The sequence below is a fragment of the Poromitra crassiceps genome (assembly GCF_964638095.1).
Source record: "Poromitra crassiceps genome assembly, chromosome: 12".
Lineage (NCBI taxonomy): Eukaryota > Metazoa > Chordata > Actinopteri > Beryciformes > Melamphaidae > Poromitra > Poromitra crassiceps.
In genome coordinates this window covers 26,016,224-26,030,035 of record NC_139632.1, presented here as the reverse complement: position 1 = coordinate 26,030,035, position 13,812 = coordinate 26,016,224, and the positions used below count along the sequence as shown (strand labels likewise).

The following is a 13,812-nucleotide window of genomic DNA, read 5'->3' as shown; positions in this document are numbered from 1 at the left end:
AGTGTTGTTTAAAAAAAAAAAAATCTCCATTGAAGACACCCAATTGCTTTTCTGAGTAAAAGTGTTGGGAGAAACTATTTCAACATATGGCTCAGGAGCATGGTGAAATTGCACATCAAATATGAATAAAGTCTTTCATTGCACGCCTTATGGAATGTACAGCTTACATTACTTTCAGCACTAGGTCATCAGCCCATAAGCTATAGTGCCATTGAGTGTTGAGATTATATATCCATGCTTAAATTGGCTCCTAAAATGTCCCTGATATTCCAAACAAGTTGATCAGTAAACAATCCAGTATGAAAAATGTAAGCAGAAAAGGTTTGAATCTTTTTCAATCGATTTATTAGAACAAATGTTTTCATTGCGAACGGAGAAGGCCACAACCTTAATCATCAGCCTCCACCTGTTCCTGAGCCCGGAGGAAGCTGGCCTTCTTCTGGGCGACACGGTCTTTCCTCTGGGCCAGAGAGAGCTTGGCACGGTTCCACCTGGGCCACAAACAAGGATAATGAGCACTCGCAAAATCAGCTTTATTAAATGGCTGGGTTTGATGCGCTTGAATAAAACCTTAAAATACATTAAGACAGATGGTGAGGGACGGTTAAAATACATTAAGACAGATGGTGAGGGATGTTTGCGTGACGTTTATTAAATTATGCTCATAAAACCAGATCTCTCCGGATGGTTGTGCATCTAAAAATGGACTTGGCTGGCCAGCTGTGAGATTTGCTATGTCAAGTAGCATCTGCCTATCAATGAGTCAAAGAACCACTGCAATAGCCTCCTGGTGTCCAGGTGTGCCATCTTGTGTTCCACATTGCACTACTGAGGAACATGCATAATTGGATGTTTGAGGCCATCTCCAAATTCCTCTGATAAATAGTCACTGCTCCTGCCACTGATCAAACGCTCTGCTACAGGTAATTAAGTCAGCTAGAAAAAAAATCTACTAAACTTGAAACTCATATGAACATTTGTCCCAGTTCTAAAAAAAGGATTACATTCAGAGTTTTCCCATGACCTTAAAATAAACCATTGACTGAACAGGCAAGGTTCCAGATTCAGAAGCCAACATTAAATAAGCAGGTTAATGTTAATTTCTCACCTCTTCTTCTTGACTTCTTTGGGGGGCTTCTTTTCATGGACTGGATTCTCACGAATGGTAGCATGAGCCTTTTTGTACATCTCCTCAACCTGAGAGAAAGATCTCCAGTCAGTCTCATGTACACTAACAGTTTACACATGCATGCCAGTATTCAGATGACAACACATTACCCAAATACACTTGCATTCAGTACCATCTTATCTACTAAAATGTCATGCATTTCTGAAGCGCGATGTAATGCTCAGCAATTCAAATACAATAAACGCAAGTATTTTTCCGGTACAAAAATTGGCAGATAAAGAAATCTAAGTTGAACATTTGGTTTTTTTTTCACATTCTTCTCAGCCTTGTTGAGTCATTATGCTCCTTGCCTTATGAGCCAAAAAACATGACAGAAATGCCAAACAGGATCATGATGCATATGAATTAACAAGCTCCCTAGAATATGTTTTCTCTGTCTCGGTCTCTGTCTGCAGAATTAAAGCCGGTTGTGCTGCCCCAAGTTTTATGAAATGGTAGAAATGTTATCTTTTGCATTAAATGGACCACATAAAAAATTAGGCTTAGGCATGTACAAGGCATTTACATAGAAGGGGAAAAAAAGATTTCTTTGCTAAATACATTTTTACTACAGCTACTCTGCCTACGCATTTCCAAACAACCTGAACAAGTAGCCTATGTGCTATTTCTCAATCAAAAACAAGTGTTGGGGCAGACTTCTGATGAATAGTGACAGTGAATGGTGACAGACACCCAATAGTGAATAGTGAGATACAGCAGGCTGACAGTGCCTACACTGCAGTTTGAGTCAGTCTTAAGTATCATGTCACGATTCCAGCACAGTTGCTTTGTAAACAGCTTTCTGGCGCCAACCAAGGACGGTTCTGCTTCACCCATGTGATCATTGCAGCATGGTCCAGAAATCTTTCAAGTGAAAAATAACTGACACCATGTAAAATGTTTCACTTGCCACTAACAAGTCACTCAAACGTCATTAGCATGTTAACGGTCACTTAATCCTCAAAGTGATACCTAGAGAAAATAAATTATTACAAAAGGGATCCTACAAATGTGCTGGTGTCATTAGCTCTGAAGTTGACCTCACATCATCTGAAATGTCTGGGCGTCCTGCAACATGAAATGTATCTAACCATATATGCCCTAGATCACAAGCCAAGTCATGGACATCATCTACCCACCAAGTCAATGGTGACGAGGGAAAAAAAGAGCGTTCAACAGTGTGGGGGAAAAAGAGAGGACTTGCCGAATCCGGGGTGACTCCATTCTTGATGAAGCGTGAGAACTGCTTCTTGTACGCCTCCTCATCCTCCTCCATCAGGTAGCTCATGTACTCCGACACATTGACGCCCATGATGTGCTTGCGGTGGACCTCGGCGTTGAACTCCTTGCTCTCTGCATCATATCCAGGGAAGCGCTTGGTGCTGAAAAGAAAAAAGAAATGATCCATTAATGGTGATAACTCGTGCAACAGCTGATCAAGTGCATCAGACGACACTGAACCTCCAAACATCTAGCAACTTGATGCAGCAATGCATAATGCTGCGTACATTAAGCTTTCCTTATTGATGTTCAGAACTGACACTGTACAAAAATTAGACAGATAGGTTGAGGCCACGTCTTGTCATAGACGCTGGTTTTGCTGGCTCAGCCTGGCTGGGGGCGTGGTCAGGGTGGGGTAAATGCCCCCGTTCTATCCATTCAGCAAAGTTAGAATTTAGCTGATAGCCCAGCCCAGGCAGACACGATCGGGGTTTTAACCACCCACCGCAGTAAACGCACATCTGAGCAGATGTCTTGCAGTGTTTCCCACAGGATTTTGAGAATTTGTGGTGGGGGACCGCAGACCCCCTAGGGGGGTGCGGGGGCATGCCCCCCCGCAAGATTATTTTAAACATTTTAAAGTAAAATGCATGAATTTGGTGTACTTTGAGAAAGCTTAAGAGCAAAATTAAAAGGCTAGATCTATGAAGAACATGTCATCATTACTGTGCTGTGGGTTTACAATGACAAACTAAATTTCTCCCTATAGGTCAGGGATACTCAACTTGCTTTGCCACTTTCGTGAAATGATAGAAGGCGAGGGGCAGTTAATAAACAAACAATATACATTTTTCTGTAGCGGATTGTAGGTTTTTGGGGTGTCAGCCGGAGTTTAGGCTGACAGTGTTGTGCACACCGGATAGTTAGTTAGGTTAAGTTAGTTGGGTTAAGTACATACATAAGTGCCTGGGTAGCGAGCAGATGGCGGTATTTGACAATTTAGCAGCTAAATCATAGATTATTGAAAGATATTCCATATTCCAGACTGAAATGCTATAACAGAAGTTTTGGCCAGAATGACATGAACATTTATTGGACACTTATTCAGCGGATATCTTGCATGTTGCGTTCAGGTGCACTGTAAAAAAAAAAAAAAAATTTTTTTTTGGTCAACATCTTATTGTGGCGGTCAAAATATTATTGTGGCGGCCCGCCACAAATTCCTTTATGTATGGGAAACACTGGTCTTGTGTTCTGCTCTAGAACCCCCAAAGCTGTAGTTTAGAGCCGCAGCACCGTCTTTTGGTGAGTCAGCCCATGAGATATATGGGTGGTTTTACCCCACTCGCGCGCCAGCCGTTTAACATTTTGTGGGCGTTCCCACACATGCGGACTGTCTCTAGAATATAAATGAGAGCCGGAGCCCGGATGTCAATGTGTGTACAATCAAGAGTTGCACATAAAAAGTAGAGCACGCACATCCAGTAGATTAGCAGGTGCAGGACAAACAAATGATCAGCAACAGGCAAACTGTGTAGAAACTTCTCCCAGTAGATTTATTGTATGGTTTACGTTTCAGTCGAAGAGACATCATTCTGATGAAGGTCGCTTCGACTGAAACCGAAATCTACTGGGAGAAGTCAAGAGTTCCCACACATTTTCATGAATAAAATTTCAAAACTTTTCAAGGATCCAGAACAGAATTTCCATGTTAATATGAGGCGGTGACTGAACAAATACCAGCAATTATTACTACACTGGATGAATAGGACACCTCTTTATATTGGATGCTTTAGCTTTAGAGTGACTACATCACACATTACATGGAAGCTATTGAAAAAAAAAACGTGCATTTTCCATATTAACAAAAATGATAAAGAAACATTAATATAAAATACAAGCAGCATTCAAATCCAACTGAGTAACCAGTAACAGCCTTCTGACTAAGAAACTGAGTAAGAAGATGTCGCTGGGTCCGTAGTGAATGTCTGTTGGATATCCAACTTAAAAACAACTTCAATGCACTGGTGCAGAGACCACTGATAATGCTGTACGAACATGAGGTTAAGAAACGTATGTGATAGTAAACAAAACATCACACATCAAAACATATTGGAGCTACAGTATGTTATGTCAACAGCTATACATTTGCCGTTATGTTACAGTATGTGGAAGGTTATCCACGAAAGATTACTGTAACAACTTTAACTGTGCAATGAATTTCAATTACAAAATTCCATTACTTTTCCAAAACGTTTGAGGATTTTACAAGCTCCATAATTTTTCCAGGTTTTCCATGACCGTGGGATGGAACCCTATGACAAGTCTATCCACGTTAGTCATGAAGCTGTACATATCAGTAAAATGTAGATGTATCATAATAAATAACATACTTTCTTGATTAAACTTTCTGGTAAGTGCCACAGTTTGGTGAACCTCATCACTGCTAGCTGCAGTGGCTGGTGAATCCCAGAACTCATAAAAGCACTTGACCTAGCCACGCTGATGGGTGATTCAAAATAAGGTGATTCAAATAACTGGGCAGTTGCCCAAGCTGCTGCTACAATAAGCAAGCTTCAGGCAGAGCAGAACATTTTGAAGTCTATAGCTCATGACATTTCCTACCCTGCCACTAACCCAAGAAATCCATGCCGTGCTCCATGCGTTTGCGCTATAAGACATTCCTGATTCTTATTATTTTATTAATTATCGGATAGGGTAAAAAAATCCATATGCAAACATTTTATGTAAGATTTTGCACGGTGTGTCCATGAATGTGTTTCAGGCAGCAAAAAGTGGTGGGCAGAACAAACGAGATGAAACCAAACCACACAACATTGCCAGTGAAGCCACAGAGTCTAGATTAGATAAAGCAGCCTCAGGATAAACCTTCAAACACATTTATATAAACTGGATGAACAGAGAACTAGCTACATTTCATATCATTCCACATCCTGCAGTTGTCATTACGTGTCAATATTTTTTAGAAAATGCATTTTTGAATGCTACAATTGTGACAACAAAGATGTTACGATTTTCAACACTTTGACAAAATGCATTTTACTGAGGTCCATATCTTTTTTTAGGCAGATCTAATTTTGGAATGAAACCTTAGTATGTTTCTCTAACACAACAAGCAGAAAAGTTGTGCAAAAACGAGCAATATGTTGGGAGGGAGCAGTTACCTGTGGGGGATAGACAGGCCTCCATCCACGGCCCCCTTGAGAGCTCCGAACACCTTGTTGCCTGTGGTGGTTCTGGCAAGACCAGCATCCAGGTAGCAGGTGAAAGCGCCTGGCTTACCGTCAATGCTCTCAACATTGAACTCGTCACCTGTGACCTCGACCTGGCCCTCGTATACCTTATCCAGGCCAAACTTGTGCAGCAGCTGAAAGCACACAATATTGCAACATGTATGACGTTTAAATAATGAAGGCTGGTTCAGGTAAAAACCACTTTGAGATCATTTTCACAAGATTATATCAACAAAGTAGCCTGATAATAACTAGGACAACAGCTCAGTGCTTGTGATCAGCCCAGTTTTGGCATACCCTCTGTGCACTGTGCAGTAATCCCTGTTCCACATTAGGGATGTCAACAGTTAACCGTTTAACCGTTAAACAACAATCATCTTGACCGATTAATATTTCAGTTAAACGGTAATAGGGATTAAATGATAACTGGTTTTAATAACCGTGAAAAAATTCCTGGCGATAACCGTACCATTTCAAATTTCCATTATCATTAAAACCGTGGTACCATGATTAGAGCGCTCTGGAAAAACATGGTAAATACTATCCATCATCAACCAAAGTTGGCAACCGTCTCCCAGATGCAGACGCGCAGCCTTGGAGAAACGATTTCAGTGAGTGTATCAGTCCTTTTTTGGTCTGAGTTTTCAATATAAAACTTGGCGAAATGATTTCCGTGAGTGTATTAGATTAATACTTCTTGGGACATTTTCAGCACATTTTAATTACCGTGATAATACTGATAACCGTGACAATTTAATGGCATGTAACATTAGGTCCAGTGGTCCACTAAACAAGCTTGATTTTGCACGGACTGATTCAGATTGTTATGAGGGGGAGAGAGAAAATGGACGCTTGTATTTACCTTGAAGCAGCTTGTTCACCCTCTGCCTGTTGCTTGCTCCTCTCTCCCCTCATCTGGTCTTCAATTTGTAGGATCTCTTCATCCATATACTCTGGCTCAAACAAATACGGGTGGCCACCAAATTCAAATTCCTCATCCATATTCTCGAAATTCAGCCATTACTTACAAAATCTTTCATAACAAGCTACAGTTTCTGTGCCCCAAACAAACTCCTCCCGGCTCATCTCAGTCACATCACATTTCCACAGCTGACTTCCTGCAACAATGCAACTCTCACAGGACTTGAGCAAGACTTGGATCAAGTGGAAGGTAAATACAATCGTCCGTTTTCTCTCTTAGAATAGCAATCTGAGCCTGTCCCGTTGCAAAAATAAGCTAATTTAGCGGACCTACATGCACAGTGCATGTATGCCCCCACCTGCCGCAATCCCGGTCAATGGACCAAATTCAGAAATGTATGTCTCAATTAGACAGTTAGGAAAATAGGGTCCAGGTTGAAAAATACAGAAATTCTCCTTTAACTGCTGACATGTTTTGATCGCTGTCCACCCCTCTCAACAATGAAAGTTGATAGTGTCTCAAATGTACATCCAAGCTCATACTTACTCTGCGAGCCATTAGCAGACCAGTGCAGTAGGCTGCTGCGTAGTTTGTCAAGCCCACTGTGATCCCATATTTGTGAAGTTCGTGGGAGTATGCTGCGGCCACAATCATGTCACCCTCAATCTTGGCATAGGCGATCTGCAACATAAGCACAACCATGTAACATAACAGCATGTTCATAACATCGACTAGCCAATGATGTGGAGCGGTCCCATGCTCACCTGGCAGACAATGTCCCTGTTTGAGAAACGGACAATCATCCTGTACTTGGGTGTGTTGTACTTGTTCTTATCTTGGATGACCAGGCGCTTGCGAGCAAAGAAGTCAGTCTTTCCCTCTGGAAACAAAACCACAAACTTAAAAGGAGATTCATTTGACACTTACACATTGAATTGCCTCTACACAGGGATACAAATTTAACGGATTGTCAGCGCATCCCTTACCTCTCCTCCTCCTGAACTTAACCTGGTACCTCTTAAAGTAGGCCTTGTTCTTCACCACTTTAACAAAACCCTGTGAGAAGACAAGCACTGACTCAGCAACAGGCATTCAGCATTATATTCACAATGAAGCCAATGCCACATTGTCTTTTGATTACAGCTGCAGCCCTGTTGTTATTCGTAGTAAGGCTGTCACTGTCACCGAGTGGACCTGGCTAAGGTTAGCAATGCTACACCCAGAGCCAATAGAAATCAATGATACGAGTTAGCATAACGGCTAGGTAGGTTTGACGTTCAGTTAAGGGTGCAACGGCAAACTGTGCAAAAATGAAATTAGGGGGACTGAATCCTTACGTCTGTGAAAATGACAGGACAGCCGTTTACAGGGAACAGGAAGCAATGGATTTGTGAAGGTAGCCATTAGGCCACGTTTGACAAGACCCCGGTGAGCGTTAGCAGGATTTAATCTTCCATCATCCGTACATAAATAAAGTGTTTTTCAACATTTGATCATACAAAACACTTAATGCATGTCTTAGATATGGATGTAGGTGCATATTGGGACTCATCACAAACCATTTTGCAGTCTTTTCGTCTCCTTTACAGGAGCCCGGAGCCAAAGACTGGGGTTTTGACTCCTCTGCACGCGAAAAAGGAAGAGGAGCGTGCGCATGCGCCGTAAGTACCGTGTCACAGGATGAAGAAGAGAGACGCCATATACTGCAGGAGATTTGTTACTCTGCCCCCTATTGAGCTGGGGTAGGATATTTTACCAAAACTGTGTATGACTGAATAATGATGTGATTCTCAAGACATGTTATGCTATTTTATTTATATTATTACACAGGAAAATCATCGTCGCTCCGAGCTGTGAGTGTGGCATGGATAGCATTCATGCTGAACTACTTTATTGCATTCCAGTTCAGTTCAGTCCAAGTCAAACTATTGTCATTCCTTTGCAAGCACACAGTAAAATCAAAAATGTTTCTTGTGGTCACAGACAGAGTACGTGCAGGGCATTCTAAACAAGTGTAAGAAAAATGACACTACAAAAACAAAACAGTACAAGTCATCATAGTGCAACAATGCAATGCTCTGTCATATGAACATTTTAAAAGTCCAATATTGGTGATTTTCCAGTTTTAAACTGGAAGATTTAGGGTTAAAGCTCAGAAGACATGAAATGGTAGAAAGTTAAGCTAGGCACTGATGAGAAATCAAATTTTGATCTATACAGACAGCTGATGGCGAGCTACAGGTCATTAATTAAATCAGTGTTAAACTTCACTATGATTGCCTGTTTGCTAACTTGAAAGTACAAAAAACTCCCAGTTTGTAACCTACAATGCTGTTATCAATAATGAGATACTAGAAAGAAGCTACAATAAACTTTAATGATACCTTAACCAAATTGGATTTGGCATATGACTCCATGATATGATGACGCTCCTCATAGCCAATAAGATCCTAGGTAAACAACAGAGCCATCTGACTGATATCTTCATGGGACAGGTGATTCATGAGGCTATAGGTCTAATAGCCAGTGCAGACCTTCATACAAGAGGAATGTCAGATGCTGCACTCACTCAGGATGGAGGTTTATGATGCCCAGGCCAAAGACCAACAGATATAATAACATTTATACTTGGTAACTGTTTGTGCAATGCTTGTTTTTTTGCATATCTTCTGCCTTCCACTCTATTTTAAATGTTGTATCTTTGCCGTTTTAATTTGCAGCCACACCATTGGCTAACGATGTGTATGTATTGTGCTATTGTTGTGTTGTGTTTACTTTCTGCTGCAAGAGGAAATTCCCTAGAAGGGACAATAAAGAACTGAGAATTATAGCACTAGACCCTTTTTACTGTTTGCTCCCAACTTCCAACTTTCAGGGTCACCATGGTGTTTCCAAGTCTAGTCTAGTCTACTACGTCAGGTACTTTTGGAATACTATATAATTATAGGTGTGTCTAACACAAAAAAAGGAAAAAGATATGCGTCAGTACTCTCATGTGAAACCAGAAAAGTGGGTTTGATGACCGTATGGTATGTGGATCAAGATAGTGTGTATAGTCACATTCAGCGAACTTGTGGTCAGATGTGGTTAATACTTTGTAGTTTAGTACTTAGTATAATCTATATAGGCTACTTAGATCAATGTGTAACAAAACAATAAGGTTGAAATGTATTATAATGGGCTATTAAAACATGAAAGGGCTACACTATTCTAGGAGCTTCTCTCAAATCATGGATTTCTAAAAGAACCAAATGGAGACTCATCATTAAGTAAGAAAATAATAGTAAAAAAGTAATTTATTTTCCTTTTCTATAGACCTACTAAAGGTAGTAACATCAAATCAGGAGAGCTATTTTTGAAAACTCTTGGCAGTTCTGAGGCAAAACTTGTAACCTGATTCAGTCTGCTCCAGTGGAAGTATTTTTTCTCTCAACAATGAATTTCAGGTAAGAATTTGTGTTGCTTGTTGTTGCTACAAATCAGATGTGCATACAGGGACTCACAAAGTGCCATCCTGGAACTCACAACAACGATAGTCTGTAATGACGTTCATAATAATAACTCATTTTGTTACACATTTTGTTACACAACAAACTAAAAGTGAGTTGCTATCCAGTCATATCAAGTTTATGCATTTGATGAAAATAGGGTGTCAGGGGTGAAGGTGAGAAAGACATACTATGAAATGTAAGACCTGAAGTTATGGGGCTGTATGGGTATTGTGTAGGCAGGATGTATATGTATTTTGTGTATTTATGTACAGTATATGTGGCGGGTGCTGAGATACTTCCACGATGTTACTGTCATAATCTTGTCCAGTCATTAGACAAGAATATTGATTGTCGCCAAACAATTTTTCTTTACTTTTGTTCATTTTATTTTTTTGCGTTTTTGAGGGGGGGATATAAAAGGTTGGCAATTGCAATGTAAATTAATTGATTATTATGCTATGATTGTCTATTATGCATTGTAATCCTGCTAACTCTAAAAATGAATAAAATTTTGATATAAAAATGAAAGGCGGTGTCAGGGGTTTGAATATGGCCCAGTACCTTTGTCATGTATCAGTTGCAGTTGCTCATCAGTAACATTAGGTGGCAGTACTGTACCAGGTTGATGCTGGGGGGCGCATGCTCCGTGGGATGTAAACATTTGGTAGGCCGCGTCGGTCTGCTCTGTATTGCAGACATTTGTGTACACGTATTAAACGGCTTCATGGGCTGGACCGTGGAGTCAATGGAAACTAGCTAACAGTGGCTAGCTTTCAAGAAGTAACCAAGCTAGGCTAATTTGGAAAATATAACGTACTAACATAGCTAAAGTGTTGGAAACCAATTTCTTTCTTATAGTTATGGGACGTTTCGTGCATGGGAAGTAGACTTTGCTGTGGTTGGCCGAAAACGCTTCAAGGTAAAGGAGATTGTGTGTTTTGGGGATCAGTCTAATTGCTGGAATGGAGCAGAAACTCAAACGACTGCTAATTGTTATTATGCCACTGTAAAAGTGAACGGCGTGGGATTACTTCCTAACAAGACTATCAACATTCGTTTAATCGCTTTACCTTATAACGTCACGTTATCACAGCTTGTCAATGTTGTCATTTCTTTATTGAATGTGTGTACCGTAACGTACAATGTTTTAACTATTCAGTGGCTTGTAAAGAAAGATCCTGACTATCGTCTGGAACAAAGACATTATTATGGAGTTTGTTCTAACGTAGTATGTCGAGTATCTAGCCATAGATGTCATCTAGCTAGCTAACGTTACTGTAGCCTAATTAATATGCGTGGGCAAAACGGAGCTTGTTGCAAAAAATAATATGAGTATAATACTGTTGCATTTAGCTAGTGTCAGAAGAGCAGCACAGAGAAAGATAAACTACCAGCGAGCCACACAAGGAACTGGGACTCCTGCTATGTCTAATGTATCAATCCCTCGTTCTATGTTTAATGTATCAATGCCTCGTTTACTGCTTTTAAGACGGAATGAATTGATGAATAAGTGAGAGCACTGATGGGTAAGCCAATGACTTAAGCTGCTCAACCCTCTGGCTTTGCCAGTGTTGAAGAATCCTTTATGTGGGAGGTGACCTTTTACAACGCTGCACCGGTATATGATGAGCAGAGGTAAACTACCTAAACTCAGTTCAGCAACCGTTCTATTTAGTATTCTCTAAATAAAACGTTGCTTAACTGAGTTTAGGTGTGGAAGAACCCACCAGACATAAATCCACACTGATGCTACTAAAGTTACTAGCCTCAACGCGAGACTCATCAGTCATTCTACCTTCTGACTGAAGAGTCTCACGTTGAGGCTACTAGTTACAAGAGGATAAGGCAAGGCAAACTTATTTCATACAAGGCAAATTCAGTGTGCTTTATATAAAACAAAATATTATAATAAGAAAGTTCCCGCACACTGTCTCACCACCTTATAAATATTCATCATTTATTTATCGTGACTTGAAGGTCTGATCTGATGACTGAAGAAAATCTCCAAAGAAGAAGGCGAGACAGTGTGTGGGAACTTTTTTCATTGTTTTAGTTGCATCCTCCTCCGACACACCTATCACACATTCAGGTGGACAGAGACGTAATTTACTATACAACAACATATCAAACTTTTTGTTTATTACTGAAAATATAATGCATGTTGGTGGATGTTTGCCTCATGATCATCACAGACTGGTGGTCACAGTTTACCACCTTTTTATTTAGCACTACATCACTGGACACGACTAAACATTATCATGCTGATCCATTAAAATAGCTGGGAAGTGGGATATGGGCTTCTAATGAATGGCTTTGATTAAACTTGGGGTGATCTCTGTTCTTTGAGTTCAGTCACACTGAGTAGACTGTAAGTGCAGTGTGAGTGTCCTGGGTTGTCATGGCAGAGTAGAGTGTATCTGTGAGAGTAGAGATGGCCAAGTAAGTCAAAGCATTACTTGTCAGTACTTGTTCCAGTTAGACACGGGTCATGTTATAACAGAGAGCTTCCCTCTCAGCCTCAGTCTGGACCTGGCAGTTGAGTTGCTGCATGAAAGATCCTGATGTGGAGGCTGTGTATTTGTCGGCCCAGGATCTGACAGTGACTAATTGTCCATCATTAGAGTGTAATATTCGCCTCAACACATTTTCACATTATGCTTAATAGTGTCTTTGAAGTTGTTTCTCTCTAGATGGTGTGTGTCACTCCAACTGTTCAAAAATAAACGACCGAGGCTGAGCCATAGCTGTTAGTGTTATTGAACTTCATTGCACTTCATTTCTTTCTATGCTATTTCTAGATCTGATTATTCTCTCTCCATGTTAAAGAATAGCCTTAAGCGAGACGCTCCATTGAGATGCTTATTGTCTACACTGCAAAAATGTGAACTGCCTTCTGAAAGGCCTTTTGAGCCCAGCATGAGCGTGTCATTTCAGGCAGGCCGATGTTCCCATACCCTTGCAGCTAAAGGCATGTATGTTCTCTTGAAGATGACCATTCAGCTCCAGGTCTCTCCTGCTGTGCCCAACGATTTTGTTCTGATTTACTGCCTAGGAGGACTAGCATGTGACAAAAGAGACACGTGAAATAGAAAGAGACTGCTGCTGCTGTTGTGTGCGAGTTAGATTGTACCATAGATAATACTAAGAAAGAGCTGGATCATTCTTGTTTTTCTCCTCAGGTAACAACTGTAAAAGTCTTTTAGGCTAAGGCTATTTGTCCTGGATTAAGATTTTTTTTTTTTGCCAGTTTCGTCATGGTCTGTTTTGTAGCACTGCTAGGTGTTGGGTACTAAGCATTTAGAGTTAGAGGGGAGGGGATGTAGCCTGGCATTGCCAGACTAATTCACATTGCACTGCGTTGCATTTGCAAATGAAAATGAGCTAGCTGGTAGCTAGCGTCGGGTTCCCAGGCTGGAGGAAATGCATTCCTTTTTAGATCTTTGGTCTTTTTCAGTTCCCCAATCTTCGCGATGTTTCTCCCAGGCTTTATTCAGAGCCAGTCTTGCCTTACTGTGGCTTTCATTAGCTATGCGTAGTGCGTCTCAGGGCCCCATTCTCTCCCTCGAGTTCTTTGGCAAACAAAACCCTGTATCTCTGTATCCAGGATTTATGGGGAAGCCTCACTTCAGCTGGCTGGGCTTGTTTAAGAAGAATGCTGTGTAAGGCCACCTGCACGCTGCCATAGTATATCAAAATCATGGCCTTCTCCTGTCCTGAGCTCATGCATTTTTTGGTTTAGGGCCGGCTACTCCTTAT

General features: G+C 40.8%; 2 protein-coding genes across 5 annotated transcripts in view; one reads left to right on the top strand and one right to left on the bottom strand.

Annotated features, from left to right (window-relative positions):
• Window positions 1–328: 328 nt before the first annotated feature.
• On the bottom strand, window positions 329–8,234 carry rpl5b (ribosomal protein L5b). The gene is made up of 8 exons (XM_083647163.1): window positions 8,125–8,234; window positions 7,552–7,621; window positions 7,330–7,445; window positions 7,112–7,246; window positions 5,575–5,777; window positions 2,373–2,550; window positions 1,109–1,197; window positions 329–491 (listed from the first exon to the last, which is right to left on the bottom strand). Exons 1-8 carry the CDS (start codon window positions 8,125–8,127, stop codon window positions 389–391), a joined length of 897 nt encoding a protein of 298 aa, XP_083503289.1. The 5' UTR covers window positions 8,128–8,234; the 3' UTR covers window positions 329–388.
• Window positions 8,235–10,809: 2,575 nt separating this feature from the next.
• Window positions 10,810–13,812, top strand: part of evi5b (ecotropic viral integration site 5b) — a 43,249-nt gene continuing 40,246 nt past the window's right edge. For all 4 annotated transcript variants that reach the window (XM_083647480.1, XM_083647477.1, XM_083647479.1 and 1 more), the window contains exon 1: window positions 10,810–10,975. The gene's annotated coding sequence lies outside the window, so the exon portion shown is untranslated. The remainder of the gene's footprint in view (window positions 10,976–13,812) is intronic.